General features: G+C 35.7%; 1 protein-coding gene across 3 annotated transcripts in view; it reads right to left on the reverse strand.

Annotated features, from left to right (window-relative positions):
* The window catches only part of GRID2 (glutamate ionotropic receptor delta type subunit 2), a gene marked incomplete at both ends in the record, with an annotated part of 1,386,303 nt that overhangs the window by 369,109 nt on the left and 1,001,789 nt on the right, over nucleotides 1-15,405 (reverse strand). For all 3 annotated transcript variants that reach the window (XM_079709016.1, XM_079709017.1, XM_079709015.1), the window contains one exon: nucleotides 10,556-10,657. In XM_079709016.1, coding sequence (XP_079565142.1) covers nucleotides 10,556-10,657 — 102 coding nt within the window. The remainder of the gene's footprint in view (nucleotides 1-10,555; nucleotides 10,658-15,405) is intronic.

Here is a 15,405-nt window from a genome sequence, read left to right on the forward strand (position 1 = left end):
TTTAGGGTGTATAGTCCTTTTCATATATTGCCAGATTCAGTTTTCTAGCATTTTGTTGAGGATGTTTGTGTCCATATTCATGTGTGTCATATTCATTACGATCATTAAGCATAAGCTCCACTAACTACTGACTGATTGCTTTACTGTTTTCAAAAATTCCCTGGGTTTGCTCAGTAGTTTGAAGAAAATAAATTTTGGTAGGGGTCATTTTTGGGGTTAATCTTTAAAATTTATTCTGACCTCAGGAAGGATATCCTTAGCTATCTCTTTTTCTGGTTTTCTCTGGTGAGCTATCTGGCTTATGATTTAGCTTGTTGCTTTTAATTGAGGAGCCATAGACTTGAACTTCCCCATGCTCTGTTTCAAATAACTGGAGAATGTTTAAGGGCTCTCTTTTCTTGTGGACTGCCTCTCCCTTGGACAAAGTCTTTGTGCTACAACTCTGGGTACTGAGTTGGGTGGCAGCCACTGGTCTTCTCCACTTACCTCAGTTGGCATGGAACCCCTGCGCTTGGAGCAAGCTGGAGTGATGGCAATCAAGGCCCCAGTATTCTAGGTCTGCCACACCTAGGGTTGAGACTGCATCCTATGGGTCAGAGCTGGGTGAAGAAAGGGAGCCCACAAACTCTTGGTCACACTCACCAGGAATTTAGCCTTTTCAAATTTCATTTGGATGGTATGAAAAATCCTAGCAGCCTCCAGGTGAGATAACCCTTAATTGGAAACTTTTAAGGGAGAATAAGCCCTGTCTTCTTGGCCAAACCTACTTGAAGTGGAGCCTCCATCAAGCTGAGTAAGGCAGAAAGTGAGGTGGAAGGGGAAGGAGCAAGATGAGGCTGAGACACTATAGACTCCTGTTGTTTTTACTGAGTTTTAGTAGATTTTCTTGATTAAGTGTTACTTCATTTTCAGTATGCCCTTAGGAAATTTCCAGAGACTTTAAATGGTTTATATTTATTTACTTACTTATTTAGTTAGTTAGTTTTTGCCCTGTTGGTTATTTTGCTAGGGAGGGGGTCCATGGAACTTCTCACCCTGCCACCTGAGAAGTGGAACTCCTCCAGGGACAGTGTTCTAGACCACAGTGTTATACTGTGTACTTCCAATGTGGTAGTTATTACATGGCACTTATGGATTTTACTGAGAATTTTAGCTTAGTTTATTTAAGACAGTATCCATGGGAAATGTCCTCTGCCAGATCTGTCATTTTTGCCTGGAGCTTTGAACCAAACTTTAGTGTTTATTAACACTTGAAAGGAGCCCTCTTCAGACACTGCTGTGGGAGCTATAAGAGAAGGCCATCAACTCCCTTCCCATATCCTTCATGTGAGTGCCTGCCAGGAGAGCCTCTTATCAAGCTCACTCTCCCTGACCCTAAATTTGCCTCTAGGTTCAGGAGACTCAAAGGCTGAGACTCAGGAAAGCTTAAAGCTCTGTAGGGGTTCAAAATGTTGAAGGTCTCCAAGTAGCAAAAACGTGGACAATGTCCTTAGCAAAAAACTAAGCAAAATGACATTTCAAGGCTGTTCTTAGTGTATTTCCTAGTTATATATTAACATATAGAGTCTATTTAAAGCTAGCCTGAAACCAAACATGATTCCTATGAGACAATGTAATTGACATACCAGACTTTTAGAAATTGGTACAGTTTGTTATTTGAATGTTCTTTTGTATCAGGTATTTGTGTTATGTTTTCTCTAGGAAGCACCATCTTCACCAGGAGGAGAGTTGCTGTTGTTCTCAGTAGCAGAGTTTCAAATTAAAGTAACAGTGAGTGGACTAAAAATCATGATTCTGTAGTTTATGTTTTGCTTGTCTGCCTTAGGGTCCTTTAAATAATTTCTCACAAAAATCTGAAGATGGATGACCATGATTAATTATGCCTTCATGATCACTCATGCTCATTTTATTCTTTTCTTTAGTTAATTTACACATCATTGTAAGATGTGTACTCAGACATAATAACATCTTATATTTAGAAACACTCTGCACTTTACTAACTGCTTCCATATAGTTTAAGCTGTATACACTCATAATAACCCTGTGGGGCCAGTTTTATTATTCCTCTTTTACAGACAGAAAAATTGAGGTTCAGAATAGCTCCCTGGCTTCCATAAGTTCAATGACCTATTAAGTAGAAAAGGTGGAACTTGAACTGATGTCTTTTGACTATAAACCTAGTACTCTTTGCAGCATATGACAAATGGAGAGAAGACTAGGTGGAGAAAAAGCAAGGAAACAGGTTGAAGTACTTCCAATAAGGAAATCAATTGCATATTATTTACTCTTTTGTTAAATGGTACATCCAGAAGAAGCTAAGTACACTGCTCCATCTTACACTGACATAATTCATGGGAACATAAATTAGGAAGTATCAGTCCACATGGAAACAAAATATTGTGGAACAAAAGCCAAACAATGAGTGCCTCTAAGACGAAGAGAATATTAAATGATTCTATATGATTTGTAACTTCTCACCAAATGTGAACTTGCTATTTAATAATATGAATGAATGATTCTTGATGTTTTAAATTAAAGCTTTCTACTTCTTTACCTAAAAAGCATGTAAGTCATTCCCTAGTAACAACTATGTCAAAGGATTTAATAACAGCATAATCCTTTGCCATCTCTTTTGGAAATTTAGACTTAGTAAATGGAAATTAAAGAATGAGGAATCCTAAGACTATTTATTCAGGCATAGTCTTGTGTCCATTCCTGTTCTTATTTTTGTAATTACATACAAAGTTCTTTATTTCTTTTCTTTCCCCTTTTTTCCCTTCCTTCTTTCCTACCTTCCTTCCCTCCATTTCTCTCTCTTTCTCTCTCTCTCTCTCTCTCTCTCTCTCTCTCTCTCTCTCTCACACACACACACACACACACACACAGAGGCTATCAGAATATTTTAATTTGTTCATTCAACATATATTTACTGACCTGCTTCTATATACCTGATATTGCATGTGAAAACCAACTTGTGTTTTATTGGTATGCAGCTTAGAGGGGGAGTCTAACGCTAATGAAATAATTACAAAATAAAAACAGAGAGTTACAAATAGTTCTGAATGAAAGGACACAGTGAAATGAGAAATTAAATTGTCCTGTAAACCCACGAAGCTGGTCCTGGATGTCGTGGTTGAGATTAGGTCATAAAAGACTGTGACATACGTTTCTCTTTCTATCTGTCTCTCTCTATTTTATCATTCCTTCCCAGGCTCCCCACAAGTGTATTTAATTCTGAGTCCTTCACAAACAGGTCCTATTTTCTGATAGAGAACTTAAAAATGTTGACAAAATAGTTCATGTGGAACTCCTTGAAAGCAGGGACTGTATCTTTTTTAACTTTGCCTCTCTGGGATTAGCACAGTGCTTAGCTGACAACAGATGTTCAACATTAGTTATTGAGTCAAAGCTAATAGTTAGGGTGTACTATACAATACTGTTTTACCTCTCTCTGATCTCAGATAACATCTCCATTTTCACAGGGAAATAAGGCCTGCAAAAATAATTCCAAGAAGTGACACTAATAATAAGAAAATATTTTAGGAAAAGGAAAATGTTCTTAAAAGGATAGCTCGGTAGGCAGTTATCTGCTACACCCTTCTTATGGTGATTTGCTTGGGGAAATTTACCTTTCTCGACACAGAGTGTGGACTTTGCTTTATGTGGTATAGTTTTAATATAAGCTGCCTTGGTGTATTTTCTTTCTTTTTTTTTTTTTTTACATCTTTATTGGAGTACAATTGCTTTACAATGGTGTGTTAGTTTCTGCTGTGTAACAAAGTGAATCAGCTATATATATACATATATTCCCATATCCTCTCCCTCTTGCATCTGCCTCCCACCCTCCCTATCCCACCCCTCTAGGTGGTCACAAAGCACCGAGCTGATCTCCCTGTGCTATACGGCTGCTTCCCACTAGCTATCTATTTTACGTTTGGTAGTGTATATATGTCCATGCCACTCTCTCACTTTGTCCCAGCTTACTCTTCCCCCTCCCCGTGTCCTTAAGTCCATTCTCTACGTCTGCGTCTTTATTCATGTCCTGCCCCTAGGTTCTTCATTCTTCAGAACCATTTTTTTTTAGATTCCAAGTATATGTGTTAGCATACGGTATTTGTTTTTCTCTTTCTGACTTACTTCACTCTGTATGACTGACTCTAGGTCCATCCACCTCACTACAAATAACTCAATTTCATTTCTTTTTATGGCTGAGTAATATTCCATTGTATATATGTGTCACATCTTCTTTATCCATTCATCTGTCGATGGTTCAAGTGTCTGTCTGGACACTTAGGTTACTTCCATGTCCTGGCTATTGTAAATACAGCTGCAATGAACATTTTGGTACATGGCTCTCTATGAATTATGGTTTTCTTAGGGTATATGCCCAGTAGTGGGATTGCTGGGTCATATGGCAGTTCTATTTTTTAGTTTTTTAAGGAACCTCCATACCATTCTCCATAGTGGCTGTATCAATTTACATTCCCACCAACAGTGCAAGAGGGTTCCCTTTTCTCCACACCCTCTCCAGCATTTATTGTTTGTTGATGATGTCCATTCTGACCGATGTGAGGTGATACCTCATTGTAATTTTGATTTGCGTTTCTCCAATGATTAGTGATGTTGAGAATCCTTCCATGTGTTTGTTGGCAATCTGTGTATTTTCTTTGGAGAAATGTCTATTTAGGTCTTCTGCCCATTTTTGGATTGGGTTGTTTGCTTTTTGATATTGAGGTGCATGAGGTGCCTGTAAATTTTGGAGATTAATCCTTTGTCAGTTGCTTTGTTTGCAAATATTCTGCCACATTCTGAGAGTTGTCTTTTCGTCTTGTTTATGGTTTCCTTTGCTGTGCAAAAGTTTTAAGTTTCATTAGGTCCCATTTGTTCATTTTTGTTTTTATTTCCATTTCTCTAGGAGGTGGGTCAAAAAGGATCTTGATGTGATTTATGTCATAGAGTTTTCTGCCTATGTTTTCCTCTAAGAGTTTTATGGTGTCTGGCCTTACATTTAGGTCTTTAATCCATTTTGAGTTTATTTTTGTGTATGGTGTTAGGGAGTGTTCTAATTTCATTCTTTTACATGTAGCTGTACAGTTTTCCCAACACCACTTATTGAAGAGGCTGTCTCTTCTCCATTGTATATTCTTCCCTCCTTTATGAAAGATAAGGCAACCATGTGTGCGTGGGTTTATCTCTGGGTTTTCTATCCTGTTCCATTGATTTATATTTCTGTTTTTTTTTTTTTTTTGCCAGTACCATACTGCCTTGATTACTGTAGCTTTGTAGTATAGTCTGAATCCAGGAGCCTGATTCCTCCAGCTCTGTTTTTCTTTCTCAAGATTGCTTTGGCTATTCGGGGTCTTTTGTGTTTCCATACAAATTGTGAAATTTTTTTTTTCAAGTTCTGTGAAAAATATGCCTTGGCGTATTTTCTATGTTTATCTTTCTATGAGTCTAGTGACATTTTTAGTTTAGATAGTAATTTTTTTCATTGCTATTACTCTCCTATTTTTTTAAATTGGTTTCATTTCCTAGTGCTGTTTCTTTTCTTCAGGAGGTATTCTTTAAAATCGTCTGTCTCTTTAAGATGGCTTGATACCCAGTTTTGTTAAATTAAGTTTCCAGGAATATCCATTAATTTAATTAATTTTGTAGAGATACTATCCACATATTATTTGATCTAAAATGTTTTCAGTTGCAAGATGCAAAATGTTTTACCTGCCACTAATAAAGGCAAAAAATGCTGCCAATTTTAACTGCAAGAAGACATCAACTGAAAGATGCATCCTGATTCAAAGATATTAAAATATGAAAAACTGTATGTTTTTGAACTTATAAAATATAGAAGAAGCACCACCACAGCTCTACCATAAATTTCCAATCATATATGTATATAAAGTTATACAATTATGTTTATGGTAGTTTTAGGCAAAGGAACACTGCATTGTACAATATATTCAATGTAGAACAATGGCATTGCATTTCTTCAGAAATATTCTTAGCGCTGTAGATGTCCTGTTAGAATGAAACTCCCCAGAGTCAGTATCTTTCTCTGTTTTGTATGTACCCCAAGCACCTAGAAAAAGATACTCAACAAGTACTTCTCAAATCAATTTATGAGTGAGTTCATCTTTCATCAGAGATGCCATGTGTCTGTTTTAGGCAAAACCAAATCAAGAAAATAAGAGTTATTTTTCAGTGATCTCTTTCTAAATGCCAGTTTATGTTTTTCAGATATCTTGTACTTTTTCTTACAGGATGGCTTCTCAAATCTTTCTTTTCATTTGTTGCCAACTTCTTTCCATTTTATTTTCCTAAGTATTCGTAATTATTATGATGATATTTATAACTCAGTGGTGTTTCCAATAACTTTTGTGAATTACCATGAAAAAACTGAATGCTGGGCTTCCCTGGTGGCGCAGTGGTTGAGAGTCTGCCTGCCGATGCAGGGGACACGGGTTCATGCCCCGGTCCGGAAAGACCCCACATGCCACAGAGCAGCTGGGCCCGTGAGCCATGGCTGCTGAGCCTGCGCGTCCGGAGCCTGTGCTCTGCAACGGGAGAGGCCACAACAGTGAGAGGCCTGAGTACCGCAAAAAAAAAACAAAAAACAAAAACTGAATGCCATAATTGGTCATTTATGGCTATCCATACTTGTACAACTTTAGAAGTGAAAAGGAAAAAAATGATCTTAATAAGTGCCTCATAGTAAGACACTTGGCCCACTTGGTAATATGTAGAGATCAGCACACCAAATATGGAAACAGAGTTTAGCAGAGGGAATTTTATTCACATTCTTTCTTTCTTTTTCTCCATTTCTAAGACACTTACATGGCTTTGGTGATGGTTGAATATAAAGTTATCCTTATGTGATGCCATTTAAAAAATGTTCCTAAATTACTAATCCAATAACATTTGCAATCTCAATAGTTATATTTAATTTAAACCTAATATGAATTCATTCTGATCCCAAAGACAGAATGTCAGAGGGCTAAGGACATAGCCACCAGAACCAGGATCTGTGGGCTTGAAAGTCATCTCTGGCCCTTGTTAGATATATGGACACAGAGATTTAATTAATTCTTTTGAGCCTTATTTTCATCCTTTAATGTAATCAGTGCATCTCTTGTAGAGTTTTTATAAGAATTAAATAAGTTAAAACATGTAAAGTTCTTAACAGGTTTGATCAAATAAGAGATGCTGGTGATGGTTTTTCCCCTGTTTCCCCTCCAGTCCCTCACTGCCCTGCTCTGTGACCTGGAAAGCTGACCTTCATGGTCTTCATTACTTGGGTTCCCTTGCCCTCTGATTTCTGGTTGGATTTGCAATTGGAAACAATGGAAAGAGATGGAAAGATAGGAGAAGTGACACTGGGGTAACCTCCTCTCCATTTCCTCACTGCCTGAATGTGGTTTTGACAGTGATTCTCCTTCTCCATCCTCTTCCCATAACAAAGGTCACAGCTACTATTATATGATTTTTCTCCTATGGCTCTAGCTAGGTCTCTTATTACTGCTCTCTCCCATGTCACATCAGTCTTCAGGGTTGTCAAGGCTTGCTGTGCATCTAGGCCCTGGCACTTCAACATCCTTGTTGACTTATTTAACCTTACTTAAAGTATTTGTTAATAATCCCTTTATTTAATTTTCTTCAATTAACCATTTGAATACCATTCACTTGCCCCTGGCATCATAAACAATATAGTGCTGAAATATTTAGTTTAAGATAAATATTAGATTATTTCCTTCAAGTCAATGAAATATCTTTAATAGTGATAGGAATAGGAGTTTCAAAACTTAGGTAAGAAAAATCAGTTTTATGAACCCGTGTGTCATCGACAGCATAACTTTCCTAAGAAGTAAAGGGTGTGTGTGTGTGTGTGTGTGTGTGTGTGTGTGTGTGTGTAACTGGGACTAGATTACAGTTAGAATGGAATAAAAGCTGAGAGACCTTCCCTCAGGGGCTTTACACATGAGCCCTCCCTCCTCTTTCTCCCTTCTGGAAATGGCTGGAGGTAAATACTTAGAATACAAGGGGGTTGTGTTTAGGTTGCTAAATCAAGTCCAATATAGACCAAATCTGAATTTCAGGGTTTAGTTGACATCGTGATTTTAGAGTTGCTGGGTGGATTTAGGAAACAGTGATTCTCAGTGTTGGGTGGAGGAAGCTTGCAAGGCCATATAAGTAAGAGCTAGACCTGGAAAGGTGCTTGTAAGAAATAAATAAGAAAGTCATGGCTGGTTTCCATTCAAATAAGAATTACAGGAAGAGCCAGGAAGCCTGAGAAATTATTAAGTACAATGGCTGTATATTGTGGGAGTGTAAAAAGTGTAACAACCTTTTACTCAACTGGGCAACCAACTGATAAATCCATATTGCACCACAGAAAACTTGGGGGAAAGAGACTGTTTCCATATCTTCATTCACTAGTCATATTCAGGATATGTGCTGGGCTAAGCTTGCAGAAAACAGACCATTATGAATCATGAAGGTGAGACTGGGGCATGCAGGTATTAACACTGTGTGAGGCAGTACCATTTCAAGCACAAAACAGCAATCGTTCTGCTCAGCCTGGAAATGAATTTAAAATAATTGGTTCTGTGAAGCTTTCCCAGTAAAATTCACTTTCATCTTATTCAGAGTTAAGCATTTCCAACTATCAAGTCAAGAAAATCCTATAGCTACCTCAATTTGCACACTTATCGCAGTAGAAGGAGAGAGATTATAATATAATGTTAAGAAGGCAGAAGTTAAGATATCGGCAGTCAGATTCTGGATTTGAATCCCAGTTCTCTCTGCTACTTCCTATCTGTATAATCTTCCACATTTATTTCAACCTCTGTATGTCTCAGTTTCTTCAACCACATTATTAAGATCAGAGTACTATCTATTTATTGTAAATACTGTGAGGACTGATTAAGATAACAGATGAAAAAGACTTAGTAGAGTATCTGGCACATAGTAAGTAATTAATAAATCTTAGCTGCTTCGTTATATGTGCTTCTCTCCAGTAAGATTCTTTGCATACCTTGAGGTATGAATATGCATATAAGATGAATAACCCATTACCAAGTCTATCATATAGTAAGTATTAAATAAATGTTGTTTAATGACTAAATGTGATTAGCTTGCCTTGAAATATGAATGTCGAAGACAAAAGCAAAGCACATATATTGTCTTTTATTACAGTTTTCACCTGAGTTTCCATGTTAATCACTAGAGAAGAGACTATTACAGTTTACTGTACTTTAAATGTCTGTCTTTTTTTAATATTAGCACATCAGTGCCAATTCATATCTACACGTTTGAGTACATACAGAAGCACATTCACAATTAAGTTGTCAAGTATTCATAATATAATTATTTGCCAAACAGTAAAAATCTTATTAAAACAATAACTAAAAATAAATTATAGGCAGCAAAAAGGGAGGATAGATTACTCGTTTGAATTTCCTTTTATAGAGAATATCACAGATCCTTCTTTTAGACAATGAGATTATGCTGAGTCTGCTTAAATTGTATTAAACAATGTACAAAGGACAGCTATTGCTGTTATAAACCTTGATAAACATCTATAACATACCAAAAAAGACCATTTCTTCTGTTTACTAATTCTGCAATTTTTTTAGCCTATAAGAAAGACTTTTTCAAATTTAAAAACAAGTGGGCTTTTCTGAAAAAAATTGAAGTTAATAACTATGGATTATTCAGTTTTGAAACGTACTATAAAGTAGCACAAGGTTAATCACATTGAAACAGGCAGGGAGAATACATGTCTTCATGTTTTATGTCTATTTAGATAGTACCCATGTGAGTATTTTACTGTTGAAGACTATTTCTTTTGACATCTTATTTTATTTGTGTATCATGTGAGAAAATAATAATGTATAGAATAATGATAAGTTACCACTTCTTGCTTTTTATACCAAGTAAATGAAATTGTAATAAATGTTTCACATGTATAATCCCATGTAATAGCCACAGAATCACTAGATGATACTCTCTTTTAAGACAGCATCATATCTGTCCATTTTAATCATCACTGTCCCCAGAAATCAGCACTGAGCTTGAATACGGTTGATACTCAATAAATATTATTTACAAAACAATTGGATGATTTTTACTTTGAAGTAGGTCCTTCCCAGAAAAATATTCTTAGTCTGCTAATGTTTTAGTGTTACTGAATGTACTGTGTTTGATCAAATCTACCTTCATTTGGCATGGTTATCTTCATTTACATAGACCATAGGGCTTCAGTGAGAGAAGTCCTGAAACATAACTTCACGTTATCATGTGTAGGAAACTGTAGAAGGATGGAAATCTGGCCTAAAATGTCTAAGAAAGTTATGACAAAAGTACTGTAATTAAAGGAAAAGACTGCAAAAATCTGATTCTGATCCACATAGATTGAAGGTTGGAAAACATGACCATTACAAATCCCTTAGAATGCATAGTCAGCTCCTTTAATATTATGACATCAGTTAATGAAACATAAAGAAATGGAGGATAAAGGAACATCGAGAAGCCAAAACCGCAAGGGGCAGATCAGACCTACCAGAACAGTCACCACACGTAGGACCACTCCACGCATGTTATTCTCCAGTTTCTTGTCAGTCAGGGACCCATTCAGCCCTGTGACAGGAGTCCAGCACCCAAGCTGAAAAGATGAAATAGCTTGGTCACTTTTCTGCCTGAAGAACAGTCCAATCACCTATATATAAGCCTTTCAGGGAACTGTGTGATAAATCTCGGAGTCACTGATAACAGGAAGTGTCCTGTGCAGCTTTTCCTGTTTAATAGCAAATGAAGCAAGCAAAAATGCTATGCTATCTCCTGCTTTTAAATATCATCATATGGCATATGACAGTATCCAACATGCTTTAGGGGACTCACTGAGGACATGTGACTTAATGAGGAGTTATAAATACACCAATAACTCAGTCCCAGTAATACACTAATTGGAAAAATAATAGCACATATAATTCTAGCATAATGCCTGTTCTAATATACCAATTACTACACAAGTTAGATTTTTTTTTTACAGTTTCAGTGGTTTTAATTAGATCTTATACTGCTTTTAACAGAACATAAAACTGTAAGATTTTTAATGTGGTTAGAGGGGTTACAGCTTTTACTTGAGGAAAAAAAATCATCTATATGGCTTTGCTGTTTTCAACTATTCACAGTACACAAAACAATGTAATTTGCCTTTTTTGTCAGTGCTATCAATCTGTTTGGAAGACTTTGGCAGCCGCCTTTTCCTTAAAGTCTTGCAACGATTAACTGCTCTTTGCTCTCCAAAATACTGGTTTAATTTTACATTCTCACGTAGTTCTTATGTCTTGTAATATCCAAATCTGAGGACCACCAGTCTTAAAATTACTGCCTATAAATCACAATGGGATAAAAATGGGTGACTCTCAATTCAAAAATAAGGAGGAAAGAGAGGTGCTGTGACTTGGATTAGCAGATATCTGCCCAAGAAGCAAAGCTGCAAAGAGAATTTTGCAATGCACATCTTGGGAAGATACATCATGCTATTAATCCTGATACCAGATCCATGAGCCTTTACATTTGGGAACTTAGTCCATACTTGAATGCTTTAAAAATGTAACAGACTTTTAGTCATATTCAGAGACTGTTTTGGTTAACTGAATGGTTTACAGGGGCACCTGGTTATTTGTGCTGCTTCCTCCTAAAGATTATTATTTTCTTGCATTGCGTTTTGTTGTGGCTTCTGAAGTCATTAACATACTGGCAAGTCTCCCTCACAAATAAACAATTTGGGTGCTTCCCATTAAAACTCAAGTTTCTCTTTGAGCTCCACAAATGGTATTTAATTGAGAAAACCAGAATGTATACAATATATCTTAAGAGAAGTGGATGTCACAATGTAAATAAAAAGCCAGCTTTTTTCTTATTAAAATAATTTGAAAAAGGCTGCTAATTGTTGGTTTCAACTGTAAAAGCACATTAAATTCATACAATGATGTGTCATTTTTAGTTACATAAAGGTCTAATTAGAACTTAGATCCAATTAGCAAATCCAAATGTGTTGAAAGTCTAGTTATTAGAGATACTGTAGTCCTCTTGCCAAATTTAAAACCTTATGAAATTTCTTTTGAGGTTTTGTTCTCTTCTGAGGTCAACCAAAGTCTATCCTCAATTACATTTATTGATGTGCACTTCTTCTAATTACTTCTTCAAGAAGATTTTATTTCCCTAGACCAAATAATATTGGTGGAAAAAGAGATCTAAAACGAAGTGAAAAGCTAAATTTCCAATGTGCTATCCACCTTTTACCATTATATTACTTAATTCTAAGTTAAATTAATAGCTTTTAGGACATGATCTTATTCATGACTAATACGTTCAAACTGCTAAAGTAAACACAGGGTTTTTTCTCCCTTGGAGTTGCTTTTTAAGTTTGGTGAACCTACTGTCAGTTTGCCTAAATATTGATAAATGACATCTGTTAGTGCCAACTTGAACACAGCATTTTGGTGTATTGACTAGTCAAAATATTTACTACTGGAATACCAACAAAACCTGCTGACTAGTTTGTTTCAACAATGTTCTGGACAAACAGTTAAAAATATATAATTTCCAGCTTCTTAATTATGTCTTCCTTTAAACGTAACTAAGTACAGTCAATGATTGAAAAATTCTAGAGCATTCTAGTGTTTGGAGGTTTGAAATAACAATAACGAAAAAGCATTTGGAGAAGGTAAGGAGTTGGCTGTATCTTATCTTCCGACCTGGGCAGTGACTTAAACACTATTTGTACTGTATATAGTGTTTCTTCTCTCTCTCTCTCTCTCTCTCTCTCTCTCTCTCTCTCTCTCTCCTCCTTCCTCTCTTTCTTTTTTTTTCTTTTTATTCACACTGATTTCTTCCAGTGACCATGCATGGCCACTAACCCCATCCCTCCTTTTGGAGAATTGCTTTCTTTTCCCATCCCTAGACAAGTGTTCCAAATCATCCAAATTTTTTCATGACTCTGACTCTCTGGTTCAGCAATTGTTAACAGTTGGTCATCTGACCCGAGCCAATAAAAGTCTTTCCTTGGAGGTTTATTTTTAATATCAAGTGTGTGCATGGTGGGCAGGTCAATAAGTTGATATGAAGTTTTTTTATTGTTTGGCCAGATTCTCTCATATATACTACAGGCCATATAATTTTCTCTTCTGCTTTATGAGGTTTTTCACCTTTCTGTTTTCTTTCTTTTTTTTGTTTGCCATCTGACTCACATGTCTTTTGATTATAGTACTTAGAAAGTTGAAAAGTTGTTCCTGTTCTTAACAACAACAGTCTAGATTTTAAGACTGGTAACTCCTTTTACCTAACTCAGGTATTCCTGCATATTCACCCACTCCAATACTTAATGTTATCTGAATGTTAGCTGTGGTCACCAAAAACTAGAGATGAAATTTTGATACAGAGTTATTTCAGGATACAGATTCTCTGGAAAACTAGAAATAAAATATATCCACTCATCACATATCAACATAGGCTGTAACAAAGAAATCATTAAAAAATTATAATAATACTCATTTCCTACATTGAATAGAACTTTTTTTTTTTTTTTTACATTTTTTGGAATACTTTCTATGCGTCAGCCATGGTACTGAGCTTTTCATACATGATCTCAGTTAAGACTCAAAATAACTTTATGAGATGGTGCTGTTATCAATATTACTTTATAGACATAAAAATTAAGGACTCGGTTAAGGTCACCTATTTACAAAGAGATGAAATTAGGATTTAAACTGATGTGCTTTTTTTTAACTTTTATTTTATATTGGAGTATAGTTGATTAACAATGATGTGTTAGTTTCAGGTGTACAGCAAAGTGACTCAGCCATATATATACATGTCACTATTGCTTTTTAAAGTCCAGATTCAGTATTGTTAGTTGTTGTACTGTTTTATAGCTTAAAAAATTCTTTTCATAAACACGATCTATTTAAGGAAGGTAGAGAAGATAGTATTCCTATTTTAATAGTCAAGGAAAAGAAGCCTCGGTACTGTTAAGTGGCTGGCTCAATATAATAGTGAGTGAATTCATATTTTGACAATAAAAATTAAAAGGCAAAATCATCACCATCAATGTCATTTTTATAAAAATTATTATAACACATACATAGTACACAGTATGTGCTAATCATCTGAGAGCTTTGCATATATTAATTAATTTATTCTCAAAACCACCCAATGAGGAAGGTATCATTACTATCCTCATTATAAGGGAAAGGCTGATTATACACACCTTTCTGAAGGATTACTCAAGTTTTAAGATTCCTTAATTTCTGTTCATATCCAGTCACCTCCCTGAGATTCACTTCAAGCTATTTTGTTTGATTGTAAAAACTCCTTCCAATAATAAGCAAGAAAAATGAGTTAGGTTCACATAGATCTAAACTGAATTTGTATCTACAATGGGTCACAGTCCTTGCAGCATAGCAAGATTGACAGGCATAGTGTTTGATAAGAACTAAAAGAATTTCACTCAGGTTCAAGTGTGAGAGTTATCTAACAACTTCTCTGGTTTCATTGTTTGAAATGTCTTTAACTTGACTTTGCTCGTGTGGAGAAGGTTGTTTCTGTCTGATTGTGTTTTTGTTTTAGCTTTAAACAATGAGGCCAGAGACTAACAAAGATAATGCACATGAAATTTTGTAATATTATCTATTCAGCTGAGCACTTTCTAAGTAAAAATAATAAAAGTGGTCTCTGCAGCACATGAGATTTACAGAAAGTCACACTGCTGATAGCAAAACAAGATTCTCTGTCTTCCATGGTCTGGCAGTCTAGAGAAAATTTAAAAGGGATTAAAAAAATAAAGCCCAATTCAATTTACTTTCAATTACAGAATATCGATTTCCTATAGTATTTTCTGGTTACTGTCTAAAGTAATTTTAAAACCCTAAAATGCTTAATGTTTTAATTATTTCCTTCATTGGAGCTTTAGCAATAATAACCCTGCAGTTTTCTGTTAAAATCAATGTAATATCTGTGTTCAACAAACTGGTTGATGTATTTGCATGAGCACAGTAGCATGTTCCTAACATTATATACTGTGTCATTAGTAAATGACCAAGTTTTAGACATTTACTCTTTTCCCCTCAATGTTTTCACTTTTTATTTGCCCATGGGCTTTAAAGAATGACATTTGACTTGGGTTTTACATCACTATTTTTCAGGCAATGTTACAATGTCAGAAAGAGCTGAACTGTTTGATTTTACACTCAATAGTTTATAGGCTTTAATAACAGGAGTCAAGAGAGCTCTTAATTGAATACCAAACAGAATCCCCTACATGTACTAGACTGTATTTATATGGAACAAACCAAGCCTGGCTATAGTACCAAAGTTCCAGCTTCAGGACACACAATGTCCACAGCA

This window comes from Hyperoodon ampullatus, assembly GCF_949752795.1.
Source record: "Hyperoodon ampullatus genome assembly, chromosome: 1".
In the NCBI taxonomy this organism is placed as follows: Eukaryota; Metazoa; Chordata; class Mammalia; order Artiodactyla; family Ziphiidae; genus Hyperoodon; species Hyperoodon ampullatus.